General features: G+C 39.6%; 1 protein-coding gene across 1 annotated transcript in view; it reads left to right on the top strand.

Moving 5' to 3' along the window:
• Positions 1 to 12,127, top strand: part of SLC49A4 (solute carrier family 49 member 4) — a 62,121-nt gene that overhangs the window by 33,694 nt on the left and 16,300 nt on the right. Inside the window, exons 4-6 of the mRNA XM_035572139.2 lie at positions 1,690 to 1,819; positions 6,970 to 7,078; positions 7,721 to 7,788. Coding sequence (XP_035428032.1) covers positions 1,690 to 1,819; positions 6,970 to 7,078; positions 7,721 to 7,788 — 307 coding nt within the window. The remainder of the gene's footprint in view (positions 1 to 1,689; positions 1,820 to 6,969; positions 7,079 to 7,720; positions 7,789 to 12,127) is intronic.

The following is a 12,127-nucleotide window of genomic DNA, read 5'->3' as shown; positions in this document are numbered from 1 at the left end:
ATAATAAAGTTAAATAATAAGCACCTTAGAAAACCTCTGTTTTTATGTGATCACATTCTTATTGGCTCTACCCATTCGCAATCTGAAATCTTCCTTTCAATATGTTATCAAGTGTGGATGTGCATGTACATACGCACGTACCTATAAATCTGTATGTAGATGCAGGACAAGGGGATAAAGAGTCTTTGGCAAGCCTCGATTCCTTGTCCAGTATCATCCTATAATGACAGAGCCTCTCATCCTTTTTCTTAGATCTGAGATAACCAGTTGTGGCCAGTTCTTTATGCATTGCTTATGTTCTCAAAAACAATGTACAGGAAGATAGAAATTCATCTATCTTCTGAAAACTAGAGGAGTTGTAGAGGGACTACAAGGATCTTGACACACAAAACGTGTAATTAGACCACAGTAGGGGAAAAGAGACACCACACAGTTCAAAAAGAATCCTTCTTGATTTGATCATGGAGACTGGCATTGTCACATTCCTGGTATGCTTTAAAAATAAACTTAGGGTAGATTTTTTTTTTTCCCGTAAATGTTCATTTCCCATCCCAATCTACAGCTGATCCATTAATGCTCTTGAGTATTATTTACTTTTCAGTTTCCTGAACTACTTTTAGTTTAGCAGAAGAGCTGACAAAGTGCCATGTTCATATTGATTTATTAAAAAAGAAAGAAGAAAATGAATGCAACTGAGTATCCAGCTTTGTTGGAATTTATTTGTGGTGTTGGTGAACATTTCTTTGTAATATGATCACAGGTTCTTTTAAGATAACACACTTCAGCTATACGTTTTTCTCTCTGGCAGCAAAGAATCTTGTTTTCAAAGGGGACAGCAGCAATATTTTGGATTGAGGTCTGTGGATAACATGATATATGTTGTAAAAGGCCTGTGAAACAAATTAATTAGACTGAATGTGGATAGAGTTGTTTTTCCTCAGAATGTGTGATCATGGGGCTTGCTGACAATTTTCTGTGAAGTGCTCATCCCTTTGCAGGATCATGTCCAAATTTCTACTATGAAATGTTTTGAAGATCTGGAACACCTGCTGCTAAACAAGAGGAGCATCTCAAACAGCTGTATTCTTTCATTTTTTCCCCATATTACCTCCGTTCTCTCTATTCCTAGGCAATGGCTGCTCCTGTGCTTTTCCTTTTATATTCCATTGCCATGTAGTACTGTTTGTGTCCAAGATGCTGCCTTGGTTGACCTTTCGTTTGCCTTCATCATCCTGTATACCAAGTAATTGTCGGTCCATGCCCTGGGGCTTCCCCAGTCCCATCTGTTTCAAGTCTCTAGCATGCTGTTACCTGCCTTGCATTACTTCCATTGCAAAGAAATTTGACCAGATCTTCACAGTTCTCTTTAAAGAGAAAAAAACAAACGCTTGCCTTTTGCTTCACTTAGTTCCCCATGTGTGAGCCTGTTGCTCTGCAGCTCTTTTCATTGGAATCGACTGCCAGTATTTCTCTGTCTCATTGATTCTCCATCTCAATTTGAAATCTTGCTTGGGGAGGGGGGGAAAAAAAGTCCTCCTTCAAGTTATGCAGGTCTGCTGTCAGGAGCAGTAAAGCATTTGTGGTAGGATTTATGTATCAGAGGCTGGCTGATAACAATGTTGTGCTGAAATAAGTCTTTCAGTGCTAACATCTGTTCTCTGATTTGTTTTTCTTTGCCCTCTTGTTTAGAATTTGGAATGGTTTCCTTGATATTTTCCGCAGCATTGGCCTACTTCCCCTCACGCCCTCCATTCCCTCCCAGCGTGGCTGCAGCTAGTCAACGGCTTAGCTACAGGAGAAGCTTTTGCAGACTTTTAAGGTAGGTCCTCATTTGGTTTCCGCTTAAAATATCAGCACCTGAATAAATAAACACAAGTGTGCTTTAATCTTCTCATTGAACAAACAAGTTAGTTTGTAGTGCTTTTAAACAAAATCAAATTAAATATTAATGCTGAGACATAAAAGGATGCTTACTGCTAAAAAGCCAACATTAAATTTTAAATGGGAATATGTCAAGCATTCTTGCCAGAATCATTCTGCACCAACACTGCTGTAGTCGTCCTTTTAGCACAGCTTTTCTTATGCTACACTTCTGTTACATCAGGTTATACAAAATTGTTAACAGTGCATTCTGCTGGGTGTGAGATAACAGTTAACAACACTGGGCATAACTAACTATAAAGCTGCTTTCTTCCGTGCTTCTTACACTGGAAGGAATTTGGGGGTTGCTTACCATTTGAAGGAGTATACAGCTGCTTTCATTCAGCCACGGGAGCAATGAATGAAGTATCTGAAACCGTTGTATGATCTATTAAATCTCATTAATCATATGTTAAAATATAAAGTGGGGATAGGAAAAGTCTCCAGGTGCTTCTAGACAGGTTCAAAGATGTGTTAGTTTCCTTTATATTTATTTTAAAAGAAAAAAGGTTATAAAGAAAGCAACATCTTCAGCTTTACGGCTTCTCCGTTGTTGTCTGCTTAGGTTGTTAGCTCTTTTGGTAAGACCCAGTCCCTCCCTTAGTGTTTGCAGAATGTCTTGTGTAATGGGAATCTGGTATCAGAGCAACTGTAATAATAATGCTGAGTAATTGTGAAGGCCTGTGCCTGGTACGTGATAATGCATAGAAGAGCTTCCTGGGGCAGAAGAGAACCGTGGTGCAGAGTATGGTTGATTTCACTAGGGAGCTTCAAACTCTTACTGCAATTGTTTCTTGTAATAATATAGTTATAGGAGCTGAATCTGTTCAAAATAGTCTGCTTAAAACTTGGTAATTTTAGATCTTCAGGCATTTAGTTGCTACAGATCTATTGTGTTCTGTACTTCCTAAAAGTATGTTTAGGGCCAGCAAAAACAACTTATCCCCCATTTTTGTTCGCTGGTGGTTTTGGAGAGTTTTGTTTCAGTTTGGGGGTGTAAATTGACAAAACGCTCGCTTCTGTGTGTTCATCCTGGAGTAGGCTGGCAGCTGGGAGAAGGTGTGAATACAGTTGGCTGGTTAGTCTGCAAAGTGACCTACTCAGGATATTAAAAAATAGCAATTCCCATAAGGACACTTAGCACACACAATGATGTTGTTAAACACCCAAGCTGGTATGTGCTGAGACCCTGCCTGAGGGCTGTGTTGTAAAAATGTTGCTGTCAAACAGAAATCCAAACAGCAACTGACTCCGCAGGTGAAGTGTAAAATTTCGGTTGACAGTGCTCCATTTGGGAGCTTTATAACTATTATATTGCTTGTTCAACATATTATAAATACTGGGCCTGTGATACTGGTACAGTCAGGAGATAAACAGCAAAACTGGCTTACCATTCACAATCAACAAAACTTAGGAAAACAACCTGGACACTTAAATAATGAGCATAGTTTACAGCGTTTCCAAGAACCAAGAGGGTTTTTGCTTAATTGCTGTCGGGTAGATCCTTCTCTCCCCTCTGGTCCTTATGCATTCTTCCATGCTACCCCTTATCAAAGGCACTTCTTCATTCCTCTGTACATGAAGCAATCAACAGTTCATCATTAAAACCACTTACCTTGGGGAACCTTTCAGCAACAATCCATCAGGCAAGGGTTTTTTATAAAAGAAAATGGTATCTGCTGTGCTTCAAGAGAAATCCATCAGCTGGTTCGTTAGGCTTCTGAGCTCTGTTCCCTGCCTAATCTAGACTTCATAATTCTTGGCAAAGAGGGTCTTTCTTTTGACTTAGTCATGTAGGCTTAAAGGTAATCAGCTGATGACTACCAGGAAATCACAATTGCTCCTTTATTGCATACTTGCCCTCTGGTGTGAGAACTGTGTGTGAGAAATTTAGGATGTGTGTGAACTGGTCAGCTGACTTCATCCAACCATGCCCCAGAAAACATTCTTGAGAACTGAGGCTTTGATCACTTCCCTCTTCTCTGCTCTAGGCTTCAGGTGTTTGGTTTTTTTTTTTTCACTTCAAACTAAAGCTGTGCAGCATAACTCTACCATTGAAGTCACGGACTTTTTCCTTGGGTGCCAAAGGGATCTGTCACATCCTTGCAACTCCCACACTCCTTTGTGCCTTCAGGTCGTTGAGCAGTTGTCTTCATGAGCTGCTCCTTGCAGAGTTGTATTTTATAGGTCGTCTTAGGGTCAAGCACCCTCTGTAAGGCCAGTTTTGGGGGAGTTGCTTAGGAGCATGGTTCCTTCTCCAAACTGGGAGGTTTCCTGCTTCTGACAGATTATAACAATTAGCTGATCTCTGGTTATCTCCCAATACCAACTCTCTCAGCCTGCAGTGGGAGTTGACAGATTAGTCGTGGCTTGAGAGCTAAGCCCAATTCTTGTAACAGTCTATTACACAGTGTGACGAGTGTACTTTGAATTTCCATTTAAAAAAAAAGTGCTATGCCCTTTCTCAGTTTCTTTGGTGAAGTGAATGTGATTTTTTTTCTTCATATTTCAAAATATGCCAAAAATTTCCCTGGGAAAAATTCTAATACAAGTAAATGGTTTGTCTTAACGTTTATGTTAAGAGAACATACAGTGATTTTTAGCTTTTAAGTAATTTAGATGCTAGTAGCCAGTTACATGCCTTTTATATCTTCAAGGGGCTGTGTAAGCCGTTTTTCAAATTTCGTAGTAAGGTTTTTGTATATCGTTACTACTTTCATGAAACTTTCACATGACATCACCATCCGGGCTGAGAGCAGCTTGGAGTGTGCCTGGTATTAATAGGCACTGTCAAAGTTATTCTGAAAGTGTTGACTGACTTTGACAGGGCTCCCCTCCGAACCAGCCTGTCTTATGAATTCTGGTACATTAAGCAGGATTCTGGGGCGGGGGGAAAAAAAAAAAAGAAAAAGGGGGGGGAAAAAAAGCAGAAGAAAAAGCCAATTCATATTCCAGGAGAATGGAGCCTGATGCTGATATCCTGTCATAAAGGCTGATATGATGGAAAACAGTGTGGGTTCACCAGTTGATGGTGTGACAGACAGCTCATTTCTCTATTTTCAGTGGAGCAGTTGCAAAATTGCAAAAACAAATATAAGTTGCTGAAGCCGTGAAAAGTGGAGCTGATGCTTGAGATGTTTCAAATGGCTTTAACACTTGATGCAGCCAGTGCTAGCTCTTGCTGGACAAAGGGACAAAGTGACATCTGGTGATTGGTGCCACTTTGCCACTGCATGCACTCTTTGTCCAGGTTGGCTGCTTTAATGTGAAGACTAGGCAGGATGGCAGCATGGGAGCCTCTGTCACTGGAGGATGTCGTGATGCAGAGCTGGGTCTGGTACTGGGGCCAGGAGCTGCACGTGGTGGAGCAGCTACCCCACATGCTGGTCTGTCTCGTTGCTGGAGTTACAGAAAATAAACACACCACAGGAAATCTGGGTCAAGTAAGTTACAAAGTACTTACCCTGCAGAAGTAGCTCTTTAATGAAGGTGAGGTTCAGACAGATACCCAAAGATTTTGAATAATGAGCAAGTATTATTTTGGAGCAGTGCTTTTAGACTTGTTCCTTCTTTGCAGTCTGTAATGTGGCTATATAATGTCCGTGCAAAATGAATATGTTCCCTTTTATTTTCTTCTACAGGTACTGGAATAGCTTTTACATGGGTAGTATTAAGTAACATCAGAAAACCTGCCTTAAGAGAGATGTTAGGATGACACAGGATACACTAGCATAAGAGTACGGCATTCTTAAAAGAGAAAAAGTTGTCAGGAAGACAGCAAATGCATTAGCATTCAGAGAAATATAAGCCATGTGTGGAAGAGCTGGAAGTCTGGGAGTTGTTTTTCTTTGCATTAAAAAAATAAAATAAATCTGACATGAATGATACTGAAAGAAGAGGATATGTTCATGTGATATAAATCTGTTATTCAAGATGAGGATGTGTGAGAAGAACAGTGTGCAAAAGAGTGCTGGCAGGGGTGCTTTGAATCTTCGAGGGGAGTAAAACAGCGTAAGCTGCAAACCTCTAAATGTTTTGGAGAATTTTTTTTTGAAACTCTTACCTTCCCTCTTGGCTTTCATAACTAGGTGCTGTTAAATTGCTGCTGCATACCAAGGAACTGGTACTGCTGATCATTATCAAGTTTATATAAATTGTTTGGGAAGGGGTGTGAGGGGGTGCGTTCTGGGGTTGCACAGATATCCCTTGGGATAACCTTGGAATTGCCATAACATCTTTTCACTTAAAAATGGCAGTGTTACAGGGTCCAAAGCATATTTCTGTTCCCAAATGGAAACATTTTATAGGAAAAGTTGGATCCCCTTAGCAAAGGTGTCGCATTTAATTTTGGTTGCGGTGATGGCTGCAGGCAGGGGGGGATTGGTGGTGTTTGTCTGCCAAATCTTGTTTAGCTGTGTACGGTGATGATAATGACACAGCTTTGATGCTTTATCTTCACCAAATACTGAGAGTTGGATAATTTTAATTGGGGGAAAAAGCAAACGTTGAGTATTTAGAGCAGGCTATTATACTTGTCTCTGTGTTTTGATAGCTCAAACTGTCAAAATTTCCCACTCTTGCAATTGTGCGCGCCTTATCTCCCAAACCTTCCCTCTCACAAAATAAAAGTAAAAACAATTTTAAAAGTATGAATCTCTGATTTTATACTTGAAATACGCTGTTTGTAAATTGAATCAGTGCTTATTGTTTCTAACATGCACTTAGGTTAAATGGGTTGCCCATGCAAATGCAGAATTGCTTGTGGAAATGAGAAACATATGAGCCCAGCATGTTATAAAGTCTTTGAATGTAGAGACTGGCTTTTTTAAATACCACAGTGCTAAAGCAGTAACATCTCAGCCACTGGTATTTTAGTGACACGTCCGGATAACTTCATTGTTTTTCCTGGCTCACTCATCCTTCAGAACTCTGCTATTTTTCTTGACGGGCAGAATATAGATTCTAGGGTGCAATTTACTCTAGCAGCTAATCTTGGTGCACAATTTCTAATATAAGCTGCAGCTAATTGCATATGTTTTGCCTTCACAGCAATTTCCGATTCTTGATGATTGCTTTAGCCTATGCTATACCACTGGGTGTTTTCTCTGGCTGGTCTGGTGTTCTGGATTTGATATTAACGCCAGTTCATGTAAGCCAAGTAAGTATCTCCTGACTGATAATCAGCAGCTATTTTGTAAGTGGCATGTTTTTACTCTGCACTAACATACAATTTTATCAAGTTTTTATGCTTAAGCTGCTGTTAATACATATGGACCACTTTTCTCCTGAAATTTTAAACAAAATCTATAGCTTTCAAGCTGTCATGATTCTTCCCGCTGACTCTCCACTAGTGTTTAGTAGTTTCAGAGCTATGTATACCTTTTGACAAGAACAAAGAGGCAGATAAACAAATGGGAGTGTTGTTGGCTGCTGCACCTTTAGTAATAGAGAATAATGTTTACCAGGTGAAAGGGCTGAAGTGGGGGGAAAAAAGAGGATTTCTAAGCTTTTAATAGAGTACTATAAAAAATCCAGAGGACATTACTCATATGATTGTATAAATAGAGGTCATATTTAGGGCATAGGCTACTTGGTCATACTTTCCTCCTAGTGAATTTATTTCCTCTTAAATATCCTAAAAAAAAAAATGGTCTAGCACCTCAGGTTGTTTTTGGGGGAGGTGCCAGGTGGGGTTGCTAGCAGTTTGCAGCCCCTGTGCACCCTTTGTTTTGAAAGTAACATCTTAACTTTTGACTTTTTTAGCTTTAACGCATTTCTTACTGTTTTTTTTTCCTGTCAGGTAGATGCAGGCTGGATTGGATTTTGGTCTATCGTTGGAGGTTGTGTTGTTGGCATAGCAATGGCAAGGTAGGAATAATTGCATCCATTTCTTCAACTGTGATTGTCATTTAGCTTATACTCTTAATAATATAACTTTTTTTCTCTCATCTTTTAGATACTTGAAATGGAAAATGCATAGTTCTGGGGTTATGATGTGTTTCTTGTAAAGCGTTGGATTTGTATATTCTGTGTTACTGCTCTCTGGGGGTTGGGAACTCCACGCACTTGTGCCTCAATTCAACAAGTCATATCGTTATTCCTGACAAGTGCTTCCCATCCGTTCTTTTCAAATGGTTATTGTGAATCCAGCTGCCTGGAATTAAGGAGAACCCATTATACCGCATTTGGAAAACATTGAAGAAATAGTGTCTGTCTCCTTCCATCAACACTTTTGGGTGTATTGATTCCTGAAGGGATATTGAGAATGTAGCAAAGGCAGCCTAGACACAGTAATGGTATGTTCCACTGCAGAGAAATTAGTCTGCATCTGTTTTGACAGGTTGCTGGATTTCTGTATGGCCTATTTTTTGTTATACTGCTGTAGGCTGTGGTATAGGTGTACTTACACTTTTCATATATCTAGACACAGCCATTGTAAATGCTGAATGATATGGGAAGCAGGAAAACAAGGCATGGGTTGCCCTTCCGATAGGCTGCTGATTTTTCTTCACTGAGGTTCCCTTTTAAAAAAAAAAAAAAAAAAGTGGAGGAACTTTTTTCTGGAGGAACTTTAGTGAGTTTACTGACTAAAAAACTGACTAAACTGACTAAAACTGACTGTGTTTCCCTTGCATCTGGATTTCTGAGTGCCGCCACAGCTTCTTAATGCCTGTTCTTTATCTAGTTCTGCAGTGAGTTTGGCCCAAGTGCAGGGGGTCTGTCGTCACTGCTGGCACTGTGGGTTTGTGGACCCCAAGAGACATCTTCGTAGGTCAGAAATCAAAGCTCTTTTCACTTCCTCTGCACCCTCAGAGCACACGATGCAGAAAAACACGTGAGGTTCCTCATCCTGACACTTGACGTGCTGCTTAGCAGCCATGGCAGAGGAAGAGGAGAAAACCCCTGACCGAGGGAGAGGGAACAGGCATTTCCCTCCTGTCCGCTCTGTGCAGGCCGAAGGGCTCAGTGTATCCAAACAAAGTTTGCGCCCTGCTTTCTCCTAAAAAATAAATTTTAAAAAAATGTATTTTTGATTGGCTAAGCTCAGATACGAGTTTTTTATCCTAAAAGAAGCAGATGCTTAAAACCACTGTTGTAGGTGACCTAGATAGATCGCACAATGTAACAGGTGGCATGCCGACTTAATCCTTTCTGTCATAGGTTAATCTCATTTATTTGTGATGTTTCAATAGTAGAGGGGCACCCTTAGCAGCTCGCTTACCTTTGTTAGGAGAGAACCTGCTTTCTCAATGCCAACGTGCAAATCTGAATCTTTATGGTAGATGAATTTATTTAATATATTGCCTGGGATAAGATTCAGGAAATGCTGAGTCTCTAACTTCTTCAAAATTAATTTCAAACCTTGTTGAATACTAGTACTTTGTAGCATCTAGAGCTTTGCTTTTGAGTAAATTAAAAAATAAATAAATACTAACAGTCTGTCTCCAAATATGTCTTTCCAACTTGGGCAATATACAGTTCAAATGAAAAGGTTTACACACAGAAAGTGAGGGAGATGGTGATTTGTCACTCCTGATGGATGACTCTCCCTCTTAGGTCTATTCAGCATTTATCTGTGTAGGGCAGAATCAATGATGAGTCTGACTGTAATCTGCTGAAAGTTGTAATTAGGAAAATTAAGTAATGATTCTTGTCAAGGGTGACAGGCTGATGTATTTCAGCGTCAGAACTGTGATTTGCCAAGCAAGCAGCTCTCTCCCTTAGCCACTTTTTAAGAAGCTGGATTTTCTTCTAATATTTTTTCTACTAGTTTATCAAAACAAAATTGGTACAGCTTAGGAGTTTGCTCTTTCCATTTTTGGCAATGCAAATTCTACCATTTAGAACAGTAGCAACCTGGGGCTTGCGCTGGAGCATTTGTTCCCGCACATCACAGGAGATGTTAAATCATCTATATTTAAAGTAATGCCCAGTTTGGAAATTCATTTATCTATCTCATTTTCCAAATGGTGCCAGTTTTCCTCAACACAATATATAAATCCTCCTGCTCTACACCTACTACTTTCCAAATAGCTGTGAACTTCGATTTGTTTAGCTAATTTGTGTGATGCATTTTTCTAATTGAAAAGCTTGGACTATTTTGGGCAGCTGGCAGGTGTTTTACCCTTTGCTGGCAGCTTTGAAGTGATACTGGCTTGAAGAAAAGCAATGTCAAAGAGCGACATTCATATTATTGCATGGAAACATAAATCTATTCCCTTTCCTTAGCTTTTTTTGGTCACATTTACTAATGACCACAGATATTTGAGTTTTTGTCCTTCACAGTTCACTCTTTCTTTCTGCTTTTAACCTGCAGCGTTAGTCAAAATGCTGAAACTTCATGACATGGTGATAATTTTCTTAGCAACAGACAGTGTTGTCAGCAACATGGGGTTGTGATTTTAAATGTAGGATCCAGCCTAGGGCTGATTTACAGGGTTACAGGAACCAGCTACCAACAGTAGGCTGAGAGATCTGTGTCCTGGGGGTGGTAAGGGTGAGTATACACCTTCTTTCATGGTGCGCCTACTTTAGCAGATGCAGACATCCACTTACGTGCTAGATTGTGAAAAAGATTTAAACAGAAAGAGAATTTTGGAAGTAAACACTGGGATTAAAGCATTAAATATATATAAATATAAATATATATATTATTATTGGGTTGAAACCAGCATTTGAAAAGTTGATTTGCTTTACAGTCTTCTTTATTATTCTGTAACCAGACAAGAAGCAGAAAGCGCTCAATTACCAATTTCAGGCTAGCTTGCTAAGTTATTTTTTCCATTATTTCTGTTGCTGGCTAAATTCAATAGCTGATAAACCTTTCAGTTTGTATTTGACCCTTCTGGATTCCTGTGATAGCTGAGAGCTCCTTGGAGCACATTACTACCAGTGATATCCAAACCAGGTTATTTGTGTCAAAGAGTTGCAGCAGCTCAGTAAAGATAGATATTTGCTCCACTGAATCATCTTGAATGGTTTAGGTGGGTGTCATCCTCCCATTCCCCCATATCCCTGGTAGTAGGGTAGAAATAGAGGATCCAGACCTATTGTCTCTGAATGTCCCTCCCTGGAGGCTTATTTCTCACTTCCCATCATTACCATCATTAGATGGGATGTGCATAACTGTTCTTGCCTTTAAAAAGAGGAAATAGTGATGTTGCCTGCCAGCAGACAATGTAGGGAGTCTCTGTAGAAGATGTCTAAAGCTTGCACATTGAGAAGCTTTTAAAATTGCTGATTTTGACCCCAATGATCCTGAAGAATAATTAAAGAAACTGACAAACTACTGAGAAGAAGTAATCCTGATTGCTGAATTTGAATTGTCAGAAAAAAAACAACAGTAGCAGCTAACCTCTGACTATTGGGGATTAATGCAAAAGCCACTTGAACACTGCAGTCATAAACTTTTAAGATTATATACAGCATTGATCTCCCTCTACTGCTTATTGAATTACTTGCTGCTAAATTCAATGTGGAATTAAAGCTCGGGTAAAATCAAAATAAGAGGAAAAACTGATAATTTTTTTTTTTAGGATCTCATTACTCATACATCTATTAAAGTGTATGTGGAGCTAGGATTCTTAGTTCTCAAAATGTTGGTAGCGTTGTCTGTTTTATCAAGTAGGCTGTGGTATCTGCCTGTGAGGTGATCATTGTCAAGGAAGAAAAGGCAATTAGCTGACAGACTGGATGGATTTTGTCATGAACCAATGTAACTGGATTGTGCTGTCATTAGCCTGAAAGAAGTAGGGGAACCCTAAGAGGGACTGTAAGACATTCTTTAAACATACGTCCAGCCCGAAGTCATGTCTCCTAACCTGTAGAAAATTACTAGTGGATAAATGATGTAGCCTTTTATAGTGTACCTGTTTTAGTATTCAGGTTGAAATCCCTTCTGAAAAGAGCAGTTGCACTGATAATTATGCCAAGTGAGTGTAGTTCAAATGCAATATGTCTCCTTGAAAGAAAAATGGAAAAAAAAAAAATGGAAAAAAAAGGAATTGTACCATCGGGTGGTATAAAGATCATGTTTACCTATGTGTAAGAGACTGCCCATGGACTTGTGGAGATATCCTCACCCAGATTATCACTGAGGCGTGTGTGTAGGAGAGGAATGGCATGAAGATGCGTGGTTTCTGGAACATTTCAACCCAAAACAGCCAGTGACAGAGTGACCGTACGTGTAAAGAGTTCCTGCTTTGCC

The sequence above is a fragment of the Cygnus atratus genome, chromosome 6, assembly GCF_013377495.2.
Source record: "Cygnus atratus isolate AKBS03 ecotype Queensland, Australia chromosome 6, CAtr_DNAZoo_HiC_assembly, whole genome shotgun sequence".
Lineage (NCBI taxonomy): Eukaryota > Metazoa > Chordata > Aves > Anseriformes > Anatidae > Cygnus > Cygnus atratus.
Note: the sequence above shows the minus strand (reverse complement) of the source record. Positions and strands in the feature narration are given on the sequence as shown.